At 39.0% G+C, this 20,112-nt stretch overlaps 2 protein-coding genes across 2 annotated transcripts; both read left to right on the forward strand.

The window, feature by feature from the left end:
• The first annotated feature begins 3,207 nt into the window (after positions 1–3,207).
• LOC114546051 (B-cell receptor CD22-like) lies at positions 3,208–9,253 on the forward strand. Its single transcript, XM_028564709.1, has 9 exons — positions 3,208–3,214; positions 3,304–3,333; positions 3,478–3,825; positions 4,063–4,284; positions 5,069–5,329; positions 7,256–7,337; positions 7,452–7,512; positions 8,500–8,717; positions 8,794–9,253. The coding sequence occupies exons 1-9, from the start codon at positions 3,208–3,210 to the stop codon at positions 8,864–8,866; spliced, it is 1,302 nt and encodes a 433-aa protein (XP_028420510.1). The 3' UTR covers positions 8,867–9,253.
• Positions 9,254–15,304: 6,051 nt separating this feature from the next.
• On the forward strand, positions 15,305–17,850 carry LOC114546072 (B-cell receptor CD22-like). Its single transcript, XM_028564737.1, has 6 exons — positions 15,305–15,385; positions 15,513–15,725; positions 15,969–16,229; positions 16,589–16,670; positions 16,776–16,836; positions 17,674–17,850. The coding sequence occupies exons 2-6, from the start codon at positions 15,623–15,625 to the stop codon at positions 17,848–17,850; spliced, it is 684 nt and encodes a 227-aa protein (XP_028420538.1). The 5' UTR covers positions 15,305–15,385; positions 15,513–15,622.
• Positions 17,851–20,112: the final 2,262 nt, after the last annotated feature.

A 20,112-nucleotide genomic window follows, 5' to 3' on the forward strand; every position in this document is an offset into this window, starting at 1 on the left:
ACATAGGTCTATTTATGAATAATTTTAAACATGTTATGTTTGTGTATGTTTCTTGGCAGAGGCATTTGTCCACAATAAACAGTTTATTGTCATTGAAATATGTTCAGTGAACCAAAGTCGCCTCCATCAAACGTCAGTTGTCAACAACGCGTCACCAACTGGGAAACTCGGGTATCAAAATCCAGCCCGAGTTTCCCACCTCTGATTCCCACAGGACGTTACGTGAATGGTGACGTTTTCACTCGGAAAAACGTTTTTCCGATGTCCATGAACGCACGGTATGGGCAGGCTTAAAGGAACACGGCGACTTATTGGGAATTTAGCTTATTCACCGTAACCCCCAGAGATAGATAAGTCGATACATACCCTTCTCATCTCCGTGCGTGCTGTAAGGCTGCCTGACCGGGAACTATATTCTCAGGCGGAAGAATATAGTACTTGGGCGGAGTGATATGCTCGCAGCAAGCCTGTCTGAGAATATAGTTCCCGGTTTGTTTACTGTTAGATGACGGCTGTGTCTCATGTTACGTTGTTTTTTGTACACGCCGTGACTCTACAAATCACAACATGTAAATAGGAACATGTTGGCGTTATTTTGTCACTTTTGTCACAATTGGGAGCAGTAGGCTAGTTGGAACCAGTTACCTGCAGGATCTGTGCTCGGCTAAGCTAATGCTGGAGCCGTCAGACAGCGTTACAGCACTCACGGAGATGAGAAGGGTATGTATGGACTTGTCTTACTCTGGGGGTTACGGTGAATAAGCTAAATTCCCAATAAGTCGGCGTGTTCCTTTAAGAGTCCCACGTGGGGTAGAAGCCGCTGATTGGCTTAGAAGCTTTCACTCAAAGCTTTCCTCGGGCTGCTTATTGGATGAACTGCTAGAATTAAAATCACTCACTATAGGCCTGGGTCAAAATGGGCGGGCCCGGACCTAAAATGCCCAATGGTAGTGCCATGGGTGGTGGCAGGGCGTTCTGAACTCTATGGGGAACTCACTTGATTCCTCTACCTGTTCCACTGTTTAAAAAATAGCGGTAAACTTGGTGGCCGTTATCCTGGTAATTTCTCTGCGTGAGAAATACAAGGTGTGGCGTGTAAACGGGTTGAAATGTGTGTGTCTCACGCCCAATGTGTGAGACTTGAGAGCCCTGAGGTGCTGTTTTTAGTTTAATTTGTTTGTCTGTTGGTTTGTTTGTTGGTCTGTCTTTTAGCAGAATTACAGAAAAAAACACTTCACTTTTCAGAGCTGATCTGAGTCACAGGGCGGATACACAAATGATCTTTTCTTTTTAATGTCAGAAAAATGACTTTCAGACTGGGAAAATCCTCACAGCATTAGCATTGTGAAATAGGGCATGGCTTGGTGGAGGTCTGTCCTCTCAGAGTTACCCTTCTAGTTTCCTGTGTTTTCATCCCATTTTAAATGGAGGACATCTCTGCACACAGTTTATCCAACGGAGACACCTAAACAAGCCAACATTATTAAAAGTACTTTTTCTAATCAACATCATTATCAACATTGTGTGCCTACACCAAATGTTACCAGTCTGCTTGTTTATGTGTGTTACACATCCGTGTTTGGTTAATAATAACAGGCATGTGTGAGTTTCTCACACCTCAGTGTTCTGCATTTCTTTACACTTTCCGTTCTACAGCAGCCTGACCACCGACAAAAAAAGCAACCAAGCAAAGCTGATTCTTTTTTTATGTGTGTGTATCTGAGATCTCTGTCCAGAAGAGCGCAGTCCCAGGAACAGTTAACATTAAAATACTCTCAAGTCTCTAAGAGAGGACCAGAGCTTTGAGGAATATATATATATATATACACACATGTATCTGCACTGTATTTTAGTATCTTGCTATTTCTCTCTCTGGGACAAGTCTGTGTGTGTTATCTACATGTCACACTATTTGTCCTCGCCTCAGTGTTCTACATTTCTCTACAGTTTCCATTTACACTCTGCAGCAGCCTGAGTGACCACAGACAGAAAAGCAACCGAGCAAAGCAGATTATTTTATTTCCGTACACTTCACCCTTCTAATATTAATCTTCTGCCTTTTTATTTTGTTCACAGGTTCAATACATTGCTGTTCCTTCACTGCACCCTCTGTATGATGTCCTGCCTCAGTGCACCTAGAGATTAACTGCAGAGCAGAGATCATGTGTTCAGCTGCGACTGTTCCTTAGCATTATGAATTATGTAAAACTGAAAAATTTGCATATTTCAACATTCCTCTGTTCACTTTGGCATGAACAAAAATAACATTAATACTTGATTCATGTACACATTTTCAAAAACAGACATTAGAAAGTCCCCAACAAAAAGTACAAATATAAGAAAAACCTGTGTGATAGTGTTAAGCTCAATTTTAGGAAAGGAGTCTGAGTTTAGTAAAGTTTGTCCATGTCCCCAAAACCCCAAAACGAGTTGTTACTATTAGATTATCTTTCTTTCACACTGACTTGGGGTGTAAGTGGTGAGAGCAGAAGTAGTTTTGGGAAATGTAGCTTCACACACTGAAGAGCCTTCACTACATGTAAGTCTGTCTCCTGATGTAGTTCTGAGTCTGATTGGTCTTCCTGATGTTCTCTGTGTTACAGTGATACAGGGTCAGTATGGCTGGGGAGTGACTTACACCTCTACTCAGATCTGTGCTGTTAAAGGATCAACAGTGAAAATACACTGCAGCTACACATACCCATACTGGTGGAAAAGCAGTTATACTACAGTTGAGAGAACATTATGGTTTACTAAAATGAATAATTATGAACCTGTAGATCTGACAACAGACTCAGAATATTCAGGTCGTGTGCAGTACAGTTATAAAAACAAGGACTGCACTCTGAGAATCTCAGACCTGAGAGAGAGAGACTCAGCTGTGTATAAGTTCATGTTCATAACAAACCAAGAAGGTGGAAGTTATACCAGTTCACGTGGAGTCTCTTTGTCTGTCACAGCAGGTAACATTTCTATTGTCGTTAATTATTTACAAATATTCAAGATCTAGAAAACAATAATATAAATGTGTTGTATGTTTTTTTGCAGTTGTTAGTTGACAGTTTAATAAATCAGTTGTTGTATGTTGACAGTGTTGTCTAACATAACATTCATGTTCCTTCTTCACACATCCAGGTCTCCAGGTGATATCACATTCTAACAGGCTGGAGTGTCGGAGCAGTTGTCGTCTACCTAATAATCCTTCCTATGTCTGGTACAAGAATGGACAGGAAATTCAGGCACAAACATCTTATTATTTATACCCTGTGTATAATTCAGACAGCTATTCCTGTGCTCTTCAAGGATATAAGGATTTCCCCTCTCCTTCAGTGTGTGAGTTTACTCAACATTCTTCCAACACAACACCATTTAGTGGAGCCTTATAACTTCATGTAGTGTAGTTTTAATATGGAAATTCCTATTGTGATTCCTCACAGACTCTGGTTTACAAATGGTCAAAATGGTTTTATCTTTCAGGTGTCCAAGGTGAATCCTGCAACAGAGTGACGTACACTGACAGAAGCATCTGTGCCTCCAAAGGCTCTTCAGTAAACATTTCCTGCTACAACAGTTACAATTATCATGACAAATCAACATTGTGGTTCAGTCGTGAGCGTAATCATGGAGGGCAGAATCCTCCCCAGCCTGAAGACCTTAGTACAGACTCCCAGTATACAGGTCGTGTTCATGTTGAAACAGAGAGAGGATTCTCCACTCTGAGAATCTCTGACCTGAGAGAGAGAGACTCAGCTGAGTATCACTTCAAGTTCAGAACACCAAGATTTGAATGGAGTAGTTTACCTGGAACAACTCTGACTGTCACAGGTACTGATCAACACAAACTGATGGAAATACACCTACACAGTACATTTAAAAATACTGAACATTATTACTTAAACAATAATATCTATAAATAATATAAAATAATAAATTATATTAAATAAATACTAATGTTCATTGCTACTTCTAGGATTTGTAACTGTTGTGCTGATGTGTATGTACATCTTTATTTTATTTTTTTAGAACCTGTTATAAAATATAGATTTTTGTTCTCATGTCCAGCTCTGCAGGTGCAGGTGATCAGAGTCTATCAGTCTCAGACCTATGCAGAGCTGAAGTGTCACAGCAGCTGCAGTCCAGCTGGTGGTCTCTCCTACGTCTGGTTCAAGAACAGAGAACACATTACCTCGGTGGAGACATCTACTTATACAACCAGGTTTAATCTCACAGACGTCTTCTCCTGTGCGTTGAAAGGACATGAGAAGTTCCCCTCTCCTTCAGTGTGTGAGTTTACTGTGTCAGGACACAAACACACTGACATTACAATACAATGACAATTTCAGACGTAATCTCACTGGAGTCTTCTGATTCTTAATGTAGGTGCAGCAGGATTATTCATAGAAACAAAAATCACTCCAGTAGTAGAAATATTCAGATATACTTTATGTTCTGATGTTACATTTAAAAATTCTTTCCTACTTTTATTTCAGGACGATTTGAACTTTAAAATATGCTGTTGCTTCATTTTATGTTTAATAATTCAGTTATTGAGATGCTCCATTACTTGATGATTGATGATGTCATGGCCAAAAGCTCTAAACTGCAGTTAATTGAACAGTTTTGGACTGAAACAGAATCCATACTGTCAGCTTGTAAATTTGATTATAAACTTTAAAATGGAGTTTCTGAAGATGTATTCATGACAGTATTTATGTTAGTAAGGATGAATCTGAAAACCATTTGATTATATTCACATTTATTGTCATCTCACAGAGAACAGATACTGACTCAACAGAATAAACAACTTGACTGCTACTATAACCACAGGGACTTGATCAAATAATCTGAAACTGGCCGGTAACATTTGCAAACTGTAACAACAAAACTAAAACAGCATCTGAACACAAACAAGACTGAATATTTATGTTCAGTCTTGTAAAGATAACACGTGTGTAGTTAGTGATGCAATAGACACAACTATTCACAGTCAGTAATTTAAATACCATGTGTTCTTCTGTAGCACGTCACCTTTAACCTAGAGTAATCTCTGTTAACACATCTCCTCCAGATGGTCCAAAGCTTCCCTCTGTGTCAGTGAGTCCCTCTGCTGAGATAGTGGAGGGCAGTTCAGTGAATCTGACCTGTAGCAGTGATGCTAACCCAGCAGCTAACTACACCTGGTACAAGGAGAATGAAGACTCACCAAAAGCATCAGGACAGATCTTCACCATCACTGATGTTAGACCTGAACACAGTGGGAATTATTACTGTGAAGCCCAGAACAGAAGAGGACGTCAGAACTCCACCTTACATCTGATTGTTGTAGCAGGTAATCATATTTCCACATGATCTTAACCTTCCTGGGGTCTCATTTATAAACGTGGCGTACGCACAAAACAGGGCTGAAAATGGGCTTACGCCGCTTCCCACGCAAAGGATTTGATTTATAAAAAACAAACGTGGCGGGAGAATGTGCGGTCCTCCAAGCAAACTCTGACCCATGTGTACGCACATTTTGGAGACAAAATAGGAATCGGCGACGCAGATGGCTAGGTGGTGAACTGAAGTCAGACTGCAGAAAGTAAATGGGAATAACTATGAAAGTAAAAAAAAAAGTAGTAAAATATTGATGCCTCACGCACATTTTTTTCACTCCATATCATCCACATTACCATGAAGATTAAATCCAGCCGTGTTATTTGCGCTTGTACTGACTGATAATTGTTCCATAAACCTCTCCAACTCAAATCTTTAATAAAAAAAATTCTTAATGTTTAATCGCCGTTTTCTTGCCGTCACATTGTCCCCCTACGGAGCGCAGGAGGAGGATATGGCCCGACTGCATGGAATACAGAAATACAGGATAGCGTTTACGCCAGAACACAGTGTAAATAACAAAATATCTGTCTTTAAAACTGTGCATATATCATCAAATGTCAAAGTTTGAAAATACAGCCGTTAGCTCTGGCGCATTACACTTAATGTCCTCGTTATCTGTCCAAACTTTAATACTGTTTGTGACAAAACCTGCATGACGAAAAGTGTGTTTGTCTTGTCTTCAAGTTGTATCTCAGAGTGAGGGATACCACTAGCTGATGCTGTGATTTTGGCAAGGTGTTAACAATCACAAATTGTTGTAAACATAAATACTGCGGTGACCCCCGTGCGTATGCATGATGGCACTGCTGGCCCGACTATGCCAGTGGAAGAATCAGGAGAAAAAGAGACTTCAGGGATCATGATGATGATTGGCTAATATGCCGATTTAGATATACACTGAATTTGGTCCAGTAGAAAGGGCAACGTGCCTGAACCGTGCCATCCCGGTCCAAATAGGCTACAGGTCATCGCCATTCTGGGGGAAACTGGCTGTTTCCAGAGGGAAATGTCAGACAGCTAAATGTTGTTTTTTAAAATAAATAGTATATATAGTCTTCAACTTTATCACTAAGGCTTGTTTTGATATAATATATAGTTCTGTTAAATCTTATTATATACGTCTGGTATATTGAAGCTGTCCCTGAGTGCCGTAATGCCTGCTGATTTGGATGTATTATTAATACATGTATTTGTTACAATGTAATTTCAAATCTGCTTTAAAAAATAAACATATGTTTATTTAGCATGTTTGTTTTGCCCATATGTGCTCCCCAGATCTCAGCTGCTACAATGAACTTTTTTTGTTGTTGCCCCTCAAACTCCGCCTATGCTGAGAAGTTTTTTGCTTTTTCTCAGCCAGTCATCGTGATTCGGTGTAACAACTGCCACTGTCATTCATATACTGATCAGCATTCACGAGGTGCTTTGCATTGCCTATACATGGTTAAAAATGGGTGTGTACAGGGTGGGATTAGAGGCTCAATGTACGCTCACTTGTAGGTAATCTGTGATTTATAAAGGGAACATTGCTTACAGGTGTGCATACACACGGTTTTATAAATCTGACTTTTTTTTTGGCGTACGCCATTTTGGGCTTTTGGGCGCTCGTACACTTATAGTAAGGATCTTACGCACAGTTTTATAAATGACACCCCTGCTCTTTATCTACCTATCTGATGACAAATAGATGTCAACATGAATACATTTGCAAATTAAATGTTTGCACAAAACAATAATTACTACAGTACACATGAGTCATGATGTAGAATGCATCTGTCTGAGGATCTATGATCTTATGTCTAATTATCAGTTGTTAAAGGACCCAAACAACTTGTAATTCCATAATGAATTGTCTGGTTTCATCACTGTTTCCCAGGTTCAATGAAATCAGTAGCTGCTGGATCCATCACTGCTATTTTCCTGGCTATCATATTCCTCTGTGCCTTCCTATTTATTAGGTGAGCACTTCAGTTTTACTGTGATTACATTCAGTAATGCATCCTTAATTCATGAAGTCGTTTAGAATTGTATTTTGATGATTAATTTGGTTGTTCATTCATTCTCCTTTCCAGAAGAAAGAGGTCCTGGAAACGAACCAGCGAGCCTGGAGAGAGACCAGACAACCAAGCTCAGGTCAGAAGAAGAGTTCAGTCAGAGTCCTCTCTCACCTGGAAACATTTGAATAATGCTTCATGTCCTCTGCTAAATTATAAGGTGCTGAGACAGGGACACTTTATAAAATAATATAAACCTCTCCATCTACACAGACATGATAGGGTTTGTAAATAAAGAGGATTTAGGCAATCCTTGAATTGTATTTCCCTCTGCTGGTGATCAGTAGGCATTACACCGACAAAAATATAACTGACCTCAAACCTGTGGTTCACTGTTTGGCTTTGAAAACGAGACTTGATCCCAAACAGAGAACATGAAATAAATGTTGAAACCAGGAATTAGGAGCGCCTGGTGAAGTATTTGTAAATTCACTGGAATTGCAGAACAAGCCCCTCACCTTTAACCCTGCAGATGCTTTACAATATGAGGACTTTGTTTTACAGGCCAATACAAATCATACTAACAGGTCCCGTATTTAGTCATGTCTTTTTTTTTTATTATAAAGCAGGTTGAGCTGCTATATAAATACTGTAAATGCATCAAAATGCTCAATTCACAGAGAAACACACACACAGTCCTTATTCAGAAACTGTGCATTTAAACGAGCAGTTAGGACTCCAGTATGGTTCTGATGTCACAGCTATACTATATACTGTATACTGTAGGTAGAAAGTGCCGCTACAGTGCCGTTACAGTCATTTTCTGGCTGCAATGATGGTGCAAAGACACAGAGAGAGCAGATCCAGAAGACCCGGAAAGGCTGACCAATCACAGCAGACAAGGCTTTTTCAGGAGGGGCTTAAAGAGACTAAAACGGAGCGTTTCAGACAGAGGGTGAATACAGGTATATTCAGACAGACAGTATGAGGAAAATAAGCTGTCTTTTTAGAATTAAATATAATGTAAACATGTTCTAGAAGAAACCCAAAATACAAGTATGAACCTAAAAACAACCTTTAAACACTTACCTATGTAGCTGAGGACTCTTGTCTATGTTACCTTCAGGGTTCAGTGTATGACAGCCCTTCAGCTCCAGTCCAGAGAACTCCAGTAGAGCCGCAGGAAGACCTTTGCTATGCCAGCGTGATCTTCTCTAACAACCAGGAAGATGCTCTCTACTCCAACATCAGGCTAGCTCAGCCTCACAGACACAAGGAGGAAGAGGAGGAGGAAGATGTGGAGTACAGTGCTGTCAACTTTAAGAGTTCCAGTGCTACCACAGAGTGAGTCCATCAGAAAATGTTTTTTTTATTATATTGTTGGTTTTCCATTCTCTAAGTATATTATTTTCATTCACAGATCAGGAAATCAAGAGGCTGCGGAGGATTCATCTGAACTGTACAGCACAGTCAGCAAACACCCAAGACTTTGAACACAACACAGATCTGTGGTCTCTTTAAAGGCCAGGGTTGGTAATGTTGAAAAACTAGCAAGATTTGAAGGAAGCATCTCCTCGGTGCTCCGTCTAACCCCTCCCCCTGCCCTCTGGGCTCCCCCCACACACAGACATGCACCCTGCCTCGCTACTTTAGACAGTGTTCAAGCAGGTTAAACACATTTATGAGTATTAGGATTAAGTTGATAGACTGTATTTTATGCATTTTTATGACATGCAGCGTTGCGTCATTTGTTTAGTCTCATCAGTTAACAGCTGGTAAACTTGTAATTTATAAAAATACCAATATAGAATTTGCTTAAAAATACAATAATTTACTGCTAGTGTTAGCAAATCATCTTATCAAGTACATTTCTCTGTATATATTTCTTTATCACAAGTTTTCTACTCAATGCAGAAAAATCCTCACATTTTAGAAACTGGAAACGATCCAAACTGTTCTGTTGATCAGCTGAGTGTTTAGTCAGCTATTTATTTCAGCTGGGCTTGAAGGCCTGTATATTTTTAGGTAGTTATTTATAATAAGACATTGTATTTTTAAAACTACATGTGTTTTGTGTGCAAAAATCTTAATTTGTAAAGTAGTAGTCTGTATCCTTGGAATTCTAACCTCTGGTGGATTTCTGTTGACTATGGTTAACTGCTCCTCAGATCTCTGCAGGGTAAATCCAGACAGCTAGCTAGACTATCTGTCCAATCAGAGTTTTCTGTTGCACGACTAAAACAACCTTTGAACGTACACATGTTCCACCAAAACAAGTTCCTTCCTGAGGCTATTTGGCAGTGGCACCGGGGCTCTGTCTGGTGCTTAGCCCCACCCAAGAAAATTGTGATTGGTTTAAAGATATGAGTTCACAAAGAGAATTTATATGTAACTTGATTAGTTACATCTTTTTTCATATAAACCACAGATGTGTCTTTACCTATCTAACTGTATCCAAATTCTGTTCATGAGGCTTTTGTCTCTTATTTTATCGACTCTTGTCCTGAGTATGAGAACATCTCAGAGACTGTAGTATAGACAGAAGACCCAGAGGGAGACTCACCTGGATGGTAAAGAAAAGAAGGAAAACATTGATGTAATAAATTTCTTTTAAGAAATATTAATCACCCTTTCACATGACACCTGTCCTGGCAGAGAAAGCCAGTAAAGTCCAAATATTCCACAGCATGTACAGTATATATTATATAGTAGCCTATATTTCAACAATTTAGAAATCTATTTATAAACCTGCAAACTTCTACTTGTAACTGCTTTACATAATTGCATTTTCTTTTGCATCACTATTATCCTAATTCATTTATCAAATATTTTTCCAATTCTGAATGTTTTATTGTCTTTCCATATTTCTTATGATTGTACTTTCTGTGTTGTTCTGTATTTGTCTTTGTAATCTGACTCGATGACATTGATAATGAGAGTCACCCCTCAATGATCTCACAAGGATAAATAAAGGTTGAATGAGAAAAAAAAAAAACTTAAGCCCAGCTCTGTCACTCTTTGCTAGATGAAACATGTTCTATGTATTTCAGTGGCTGACTCAAATAAACCTGCAGCTTGCACAGCAACTGTGTAGTTTGAACATCATGTCAGTTCCCCTCTCACTGCTGCAGAGGGTGGCGGTGTGCAAACAGTTTGGGATTTCAGCTTCAAGCAAAGTGTTTATTTTTCAGAATAAAGTATTCTTATTAATCAGCAATGAACACAAATAATAATTAAATATGTTTACAGTTTTTTCTTAATGCTTAAACCCTAACCGTGATTGTCATAGCACAATTTCTAAAACTATTAATACTTATAGCAAAACCACTCATTGAGTTTGCAAAACTGTAGGTACAATCCACTGCACAGCACTCTTGTTGCAGAATTGTAAACACAACTCACTGCTTTACACTCATTTTCCAAATGATCAACACACTCCTAGCAAAACTATACACATGTATGGCTATTATTGACACTATTTTGCCAACTGTCTGGCACACTGTCACATGTGAAAACTGTTTTAGATATTTAGTTCACTTTGCAATCAGCCTGAAGCACTATAAGCCACAGGTGAGCTGTCTGTGTGGAGTACAATGGAGGGAGCAGGAAGAGTGAGAAGAGTGAGAAATAGAGGAGGCAGAGGAAGAGGACGTGGAGGTGAAGAAGTAGGAGGAAGAGGAGGAGGAAGAGGATGCAGAGGTGAAGAAGTAGGAGGAAGAGGAGGAAGAGGACGCGGAGGTGAAGAAGCGAGAGGGAGAGGACGACAAGGACAAGGAGGTGAAGTCAGAGGAAGAGGACAAGGAGGAGCAAGAGGAGGACGAGGAGGGGGAAGAGGAAGGGTAAGAATAGTAAGAAATAGAATTCCTGATGACATCAGAGCTCCAATAGTGGACCATGTAATCAACCATGGAATGACCCTGAGGGAAGCTGGCCAAAGGGTTCAGCCTAACTTGAGCCGCTACACTGTAGCAAGCATCATAAGGACATTTTGAAATGAGAATCGGTTAGTACAGTCACTTTGCACTAAGTTTTGTAGCACTGCCATACTATGTGCCTTGGACTAGAGGACATTGCATGTGATATAGACGACATTTTGTGGCCAGACCCAGAGAGACAACACGATGTAGACTGATTTTTTTTTTTCTTCTCAGTGAAATTACTATTTTGTGTTTTGACTTGGAAAAAAAACACTTGTGTTTGTTTTGATGTGTGTAAATGAACACCAATACTTGAAGTTTGAATCCCTGTATGTTAACAGAACTATGACAAAAGTATGACCTCAAACTGACATAGCCTACCTTGTGCAAAGAGAAAGCAAAAGTCAGATGTGTTCTTTATTCATGCCATCAGTGTGTAGTTGGCGCATTGTGTCCTTATTAATGTGATGGCTTGTGTTAACTGTTTGATTCGAAAATATCATTTTTACAAAGGTTTGAAGAGTTAAGCAAGGTTTATTAGCTTTTGCAAGAGAACTACAATGTTTTGCTGATTTGGTGAAAGGTTTTCTTATTTGTGTGTAGAGTTTTGCAAAAATAGCCAATAGTTAAAAAAAATTTGCCTAAGCCATCAGAAAAAACTGTAATGTTAAAATTGCATGACATGTTCATACCATGGGACCTTTAAATGAGCCTTACTGTCTCATGAGGCTGCTAGTGTTGCTGTAGACTTTAAGCCATGCTGTTAAATAAACTCTGCATGAATTAACATGTATTGATGTTGTTGCATATACACACTTTTGCATTTACCACTGTTGAGAAGCTAACTAAAATAGTGTGTGTGTGTGTGTGTGTGTGTGTGACCTCACTTCCTCTTTCTATATGAGCAACATGCATTTGTCATTTAGCTCTCCTTGCTCTGTGTTACTGCATGTAAAAAGACGTACCAGTGCTGTTTTAAAATCCTTTTATCTTTCAGGTGTCTATAGTCCAACCTGCAACAGAGTGACAGAGTAACTGTCAGTCAGTGGGAACATGGAATGCCTTACCTTCATGTTGGTCCTCCCCCTGTACGCTACAAACTAAACAGGAACCCACTCATAGTGCTACTAGTGGTCATACAGTCAACTCCACACATTACCTTTAATTACTGTAAAGATGGGTAACATAACTACAACAAACTACATTTTTTGTAATGTTTGTTTATAGTGATGGTTATTTGTGTACAAGTTAAATTGGTGTACATGTACTTCATGACTGGAATATATTTATTAAACATGGTCTCGGAAATTGTGGTCAAATGGAAAAAAATGTTGCCATGATCACACGGGCCATGTTACGTTTAGTGTTCGTCTCTGTCTAATTTGTGACTTGTTTGCAAAACAACTGTATCATTTTTTTCATTTTAAGCTGAAGATTTACAGCCATACATCTTTTCATGCATATTAATGATTTAAAGAGGAAGGAAGCCAGGCCGGTTTTTAACAGTGTGATATATGTTAAATACAAATGTACCAACCCCAGAACAAACACTCTGTCTTCAGAGACCACATCCTCCTTTTTCTAATGTAGACATGTTTATTGTGAGTTAGTGACACCCAGTATTTCTCATGTATGTGATCTACCTGCTGATTTAACAGAGACCAGAGGAGCAGCTATGAGTTTAACAGCAGCAGCGAGTGGATTTGTTGTCTTCCTTCTCTCTGTACAAGGTACTGTAGTACACATCTACATTTACAGTATATTGTAAGGCATTTAGCAGCTTTTATTATTGATACTACAACACAGCTTTCATGAGCTGAAATTGATTTTGAATCCTGACAAAACAAATGTCACGATGTTCACACACTCAAAGAAAGAGCCACTGAACCTTCCATCTTTAATTACCTTTCAGGGCAATGTGACTGAGTCTGTGTCTACATATAAATACCTAAGATTCTTCAGTGATGATTGTCTCTCTTTTAAGCCTCAAATTCAGCAACTTTTTTTTTTTTTATGTATATTAGTGTTTTATGTCAACTACTTTGAATTGCATTTTGCTTAAATGTGCTAAAGAAATAAAGTTGCCTTTCCCTACGATCTCCAGCCTGTCAGTCAGTCCCCAGGGCGATAAGAACCCTGGTGTGCCTGCCTGTCTGTCTGTATCTGCACCACGGCCACTTCTGGCTTGCCGTTATTTTATCCGTTATTTACGCGTGGAGTTTAAAAATGTAACCACACTTGCAACCGCTTTACCGGCACTGCCGTGACTCAAAGAAACTGCCGAGTCATCGTAGCTTCACTCTGTCCGCACCTCTGTGTGTGTATGTGTGTGTGTGTGACGGAGCACCACTGTCTGTCAACATGCAGAGAGGACAGACATGCTTGCGCGGACTTCGCATGTGTGGAGACACGCTCAGAGAGTTCCTAATTTATAGATTGATACTGTGAGGTCTGAGTGTTTTTTCAAATGTTAAGCTTGATTAGTTTGTCTGTTGTTTGGAGGTCTGTCCTCTCAGAGTGTCCCTTCTAGTTTCCTGTGTTTTCATCCCATTTTAAATGGAGGACATCTCTGCACACAGTTTATCCAACGGAGCCACCTAAACAAGCCAACATTATTAAAAGTACTTTTTCTAATCAACATCATTATCAACATTGTGTGCCAACACCAAATGTTACCAGTCTGCTTGTTTATGTGTGTTACACATCCATGTTTGGTTAATAATAACAGGCATGTGTGAGTTTCTCACACCTCAGTGTTCTGCATTTCTTTACAGTTTCCGTTCTACAGCAGCCTGACCACCGACAAAAAAAGCAACCAAGCAAAGCTGATTCTTTTTTTATGTGTGTGTATCTGAGATCTCTGTCCAGAAGAGCGCAGTCCCAGGAACAGCTAACGTTAAAATACTCTCTAAGAGAGGATCAGAGCTTTGAGGAATATATATATATATATACACATCTATATCTATCTATATATGTATCTTGCTATTTCTCTCTCTGGGACAAGTCTGTGTGTGTTATCTACATGTCACACTATTTGTCCTCGCCTCAGTGTTCTACATTTCTCTACAGTTTCCATTCACACTCTGCAGCAGCCTGAGTGACCACAGACAGAAAAGCAACCGAGCAAAGCAGATGCTTTTATTTCCGCACACTTCACCCTTCTAATATTAATCTTCTGCCTTTTTATTTTGTTCACAGGTTCAATACATTGCTGTTCCTTCACTGAACCCTCTGTATGATGTCCTGCCTCAGTGCACCTAGAGATTAACTGCAGAGCAGAGATCATGTGTTCAGCTGTGACTGTTCCTTAGCATTATAAATTCTCATGTAAAACTGAACGATTTGCATATTACAACATTCCTCTGTTCACTTTGGCATAAACTAAAAATAACATTAATACTTGATTCATATACACATTTTTAAAAACAGACCCAACAAATAAATTCCCCAACAAAGAAGTACAAATATAAGAAAAACCTGTGTGATACAGTGTTAAGCTCAGTTCTAGTAAAGCAGTCTGGGTTTATTAAAGTTTTGTCCATGTCCTCAAAACCCCAAAACAAGTTGGTACTATTAGATTATCTTTTTCTCACACTGACTTGGGGTGTGAGTGGTAAGTTTGAGAGCAGAAGTAGTTTTGGGAAATGTAGCTTCAAACATTGAAGAGCCTTCACTACATGTAAGTCTGTCTCCTGATGTAATTCTGAGTCTGATTGGTCTTCCTGATGTTCTCTGTGTTACAGTGATACAGGGTCAGGATGGCTGGGGAGTGACTTACACCTCTACTCAGATCTGTGCTGTTAAAGGATCAACAGTGGAAATACACTGCAGCTACACATACCCATCCAAAAGACTTATAAAACTACTTAGGTGGAAAAAACATTCTGGTTTACTAAAGGGAGTAATAAAGCACCTGTAGATCTGAAAACAGATTCAGACTACACAGGTCGTGTGGAGTATCACTGTGATGAGAAGAGCTGCACTCTGAGAATCAGAGACCTGAGAGAGAGAGAGACTCTGCTGAGTACAAGTTCAGGTTCATAACAAACCAAGATAATTTCACTGGTTCACCTGGAGTCACTCTGTCTGTTACAGGTAATATTTTCATTGGAATATTTTGTCCAATTGTTTTTCTTGTGAATCTTTTGTCTGTCTCCTTGCATGCATGTACTGAAATGGTTTAATTTGAAATGATATTTCTAATCTATCTTGACAGTTCCAGACCTCCAGGTGCAGGTGACAAGATCATGGACCCAGGCAGAGCTGAGGTGTCACAGCAGCTGTAATGTACCTGATAATCCTTCATATGTCTGGTTCAATAATGGACAGAAAATGGATGGAGAAACATCTTCTTCTCTCAGAGTCTCTGTTGAAGATAACAACAGCTATTCCTGTGCTGTTACAGGATATGAAGATTACCGCTCTCCTCCAGTGTGTGAGTTTACTCCAGTGTCACCAATAAAAGAGCAAACTTAGAAAACTACAGATTTTAATATGAGAAACTCAATTATGTGTAATATATTTATATTCAATCGCTATTTAAACTTTTGTATTAACAAGAACGTGATTTCAACATGTACATTTTCTCCTCACCATATGACCCACTGTATTATTCATGATATAAATGACTTTTTTATTGTTTTTAATAAAATGTGTCTTTATACATGTTCTCCTCCAGATGGTCCAAAGCTTCCCTCTGTGTCAGTGAGTCCCTCTGCTGAGATAGTGGAGGGCAGTTCAGTGAATCTGACCTGTAGCAGTGATGCTAACCCAGCAGCTAACTACACCTGGTACAAGGAGAATGAAGACTCACCAAAAGCATCAGGACAGATCTTCACCATCACTGATGTTAGACCTGAACACAGTGGGAATTATTACTGTGAAGCCCAGAACAGAAGAGGAAGTCAGAACTCCACCTTACATCTGATTGTTGTAGCAGGTAATCATATTTCCACATGATCTTAACCTTCCAGTTCTTTATCTACCTATCTGATGACAATTATATGTCAACATGAATACATTTGCAAATTAAATGATTGCATGAAACAATAATTACTTATCCAGAGGTTTGACATTCATAAAAACTCACATTAACACACATTGTTGGAAAGATCATTTACATTTTACATTATAGGACGTTAAGCAAAAACCACAAGCAAAACTACAGTACACATGAGTCATGATGTGGAATGCATCTGTCTGAGGATCTATGATCTTATGTCTAATTATCAGTTGCTAAAGGACCCAAACAACTTGTAATTCCATAATGAATCGTCTGGTTTCATCACTGTTTCCCAGGTTCAATGAAATCAGTAGCTGCTGGATCCATCACTGCTATTTTCCTGGCTATCATATTCCTCTGTGCCTTCCTATTTATTAAGTGAGCAGTTTTTTTTACTGTGATTACATTTAGTGATGCATCCTTAATTCATTTAGAATTGTATTTTGATGATTAATTTGATTGTTCATACATTCTCCTTTCCAGAAGAAAGAGGTCCTGGAAACGAACCAGCGAGCCTGGAGAGAGACCAGACAACCAAGCTCAGGTCAGAAGAAGAGTTCAGTCAGAGTCCTCTCTCACCTGGAAACATTTGAATAATGCTTCATGTCCTCTGCTATATTATAAGGTGCTGAGACAGGGACACTGTATAAAATAATATAAACCTCTCCATCTACACAGACATGATAGGGTTTGTAAATAAAGAGGATTTAGGCAATCCTTGAATTGTATTTCCCTCTGCTGGTGATCAGTAGGCATTACACTGACAAAAACAGAAGTGACCTCAAACCTGTGGTTCAACAATGTGCTTTACAATATGAGGATTTTGTTTTACAGGCCAATACAAATCATACTTAAAGGTCCCGTATTTAGTCATGTCTTTTTTTTTTATTATAAAGCAGGTTGAGGTGCTATATAAATACTGTAAATGCATCAAAATGCTCAATCCACAGAGAAACGCACACACAAACTGTGCATTTAAACGAGCCAACAGGACTCCACTATGGACTGATGTCACAGCTATACTATATATGTAGGTAGAAAGTGCTGCTACAGTGCTGTTACAGTCATTTTCTGGCTGCAATGATGGTGCAAAGACACAGAGAGATTAGATGCAGAAGACCCGGAAACGCTGACCAATCAGAGCAGACAAGGCTTTTTCAGGAGGGGCTTAAAGAGACAGGCGCTAAAACAGAGCGTTTCAGACAGAGGGTGAATACAGGTATATTCAAACAGACAGTAGGAGGAAAATAAGGTGTCTTTTTAGAATTAAATATAATGTAAACATGTTCTAGAAGAAACCCAAAATACAAGTATGAACCTAACAAACAACCTTTAAACACTTACCTATGTAGCTGAGGACTCTTGTCTATGTTACCTTCAGGGTTCAGTGTATGACAGCCCTTCAGCTCCAGTCCAGAGAACTCCAGCAGAGAGCAACGAAGACCATTGCTATGCCAGCTTAAGCTTCTCTAAAAACCAGGAAGATGCTCTCTACTCCATCATCAGGCCAGCGCAGCCACACAGACACAAGGAGGAAGAGGAGGACGAGGATGAGTAGTACACTATTGTTAACTTTAAGAGTTCCAGTGCTACCACAGAGTGAGTCTGTCAGAAAATGTTTTTATACCCACCGTTTTAATGTTTTTTTATATTGTGGGTTTTCCATTATTTAATTATGTTTTTTTTTCATTCACAGATCAGGAAATCAAAAGGCTGCGGAGGATTCATCTGAACTGTACAGCACAGTCAGCAAACACCCAAGACTTTGAACACAACACAGATCTGTGGTCTCTTTAAAGGGCAGGGTTGGTAATGTTGAAAAACTAGCAAGATTTGAAGGAAGCATCTCCTCGGTGCTCCGTCTAACCCCTCCCCCTCCCCTCTGGGCTCCCCCCCACATACAGACATGCACCCTGCCTCGCTACTTTAGACAGTGTTCAAGCAGGTTAAACACATTTATGAGTATTAGGATTAAGTTGATTTATTGTATTTTATGCATTTTTATGACATGCAGCATTGGGTCATTTATCTAGTGTCATCAGTTAACAGCTGGTAAACTTGTAATTTATAAAAATACCAATACAGAATTTGCTTAAAAATACAATAATTTACTGCTAGTGTTAGCGAATCATCTTGTCATGTACATTTCTGTGTATATATTTCTTTATCACAAGTTTTCTACTCAATGCAGAAAAATCCTCACATTTTAGAAACTGGAAACGATCCAAACAGTTCTGTTGATCAGCTGAGTGTTTAGTCAGCTATTTATTTCAGCTGGACTTGAAGGCCTGTATATTGTTAGGTCGTTATTTATAATAAGACATTGTATTTTTTAAACTACATGTGTTTTGTGTGCAAAAATCTTAATTTGTAAAGTAGTAGTCTATATCCTTGAAATTTTAAACTCCGGTGGATTTCTGAGGACTATGGTTAACTGCTCCTCAGATCTCTGCAGGGTAAATCCAGACAGCTAGCTAGACTAGCTGTCCAATCTGAGTTTTCTGTTGCACGACTAAATCAACATTTGAACGTACACATGTTCCACCAAAACAAGTTCCTTCCTGAAGCTATTTGGCAGTGGCACTGGGGCTCTGTCTGGTGCTTAGCCCCGCCCAAGACAATTGTGATTGGTTTAAAGAAATGCCAATAAACCAGAGCACGTTTTTCTCCTATCCCATAATGCTGTGTGGACTACCCAGACCCTCCACCACAGTGCCGTGGAGGAGGGTCTGGCAAAGCGAGACTAAGACAGAACTGACTATACTGAAGGGTTATAATTTGTTGTTAATTTATGAGTTCATAAAGAGAATTTATATGTAACTTTAAAATTAGTTACATCTTTCTTCATATGAACCACCGATGTGTCTTTACCTTTAATACATTTTAATATGAAATCTATCTGTATCCAAATTCCGTTCATGAGGCTTTTGTCCTGAGTATGAGGACATCTCAGAGACTGTAGTATAGACAGAAGACCCAGAGGAGCAGGAAGACCTGGTGTGAAGGTCAGACAGCTTTGAGTCTGCTGCATGGAGGGAAAAAAAACTCAAAACTATTTCTGATGAATAATTCACCAAAACTTATTTGGTTTTCTTAAGATTCAGTTGAAGCTGGATGGTAACAAAAAGAAGGACAGCATTGAAGTTGAAGTAAATATACATTTACCTCAACTCCAAAAGTTTTCATTGTCAGTTTTCAGAAGCAGCAGCAGGTAGCAGATGATTTGAGTGGAATGCAGATTTATTTGTACCTGTGCAGGTACATTACATAATTTTTCACCCTTTCACATGACACCTGTCCTGGCAGAGAAAGCCAGTAAAGTCCAAATATTCCACAGCATGTACAGTATATTATATAGTAGCCTATATTACAACACGTAAAAATTGTCCACTTGGACAATTTAGAAATCTTTTTCTAAACCTGCAAACTTTTACTTGTAACTCCTTTACATAATTGCGTTTTAAAATATTTGATAAATACATTAGGAAAATAATTGTCCTAATGTATTTATCAAATATGTTTCCACTTCTGAATGTTTTATTGTCTTTCTACATTTCTTATGATTGTAGTTTCTGTGTTGTAGTTCTGTATTTGTCTTTGTAATCTGACTCAATGACATTGATAATGAGGGTTGCCCCTCAATGATCTCACGAGGATAAATAAAGGTTGAATGAAAAAAAAAACAAAAAAAAACATAAGCCCAGCTCTGTCACACTTTGCTAGATGAAACATGTTCTATGTATTTCAGTGGCTGACTCAAATAAACCTGCAGCTTACACAGCAACTGTGTAGTTTGAACATAATGTCAGTTCCCCTCTCA

Source organism: Perca flavescens, chromosome 2, assembly GCF_004354835.1.
Source record: "Perca flavescens isolate YP-PL-M2 chromosome 2, PFLA_1.0, whole genome shotgun sequence".
NCBI lineage: Eukaryota > Metazoa > Chordata > Actinopteri > Perciformes > Percidae > Perca > Perca flavescens.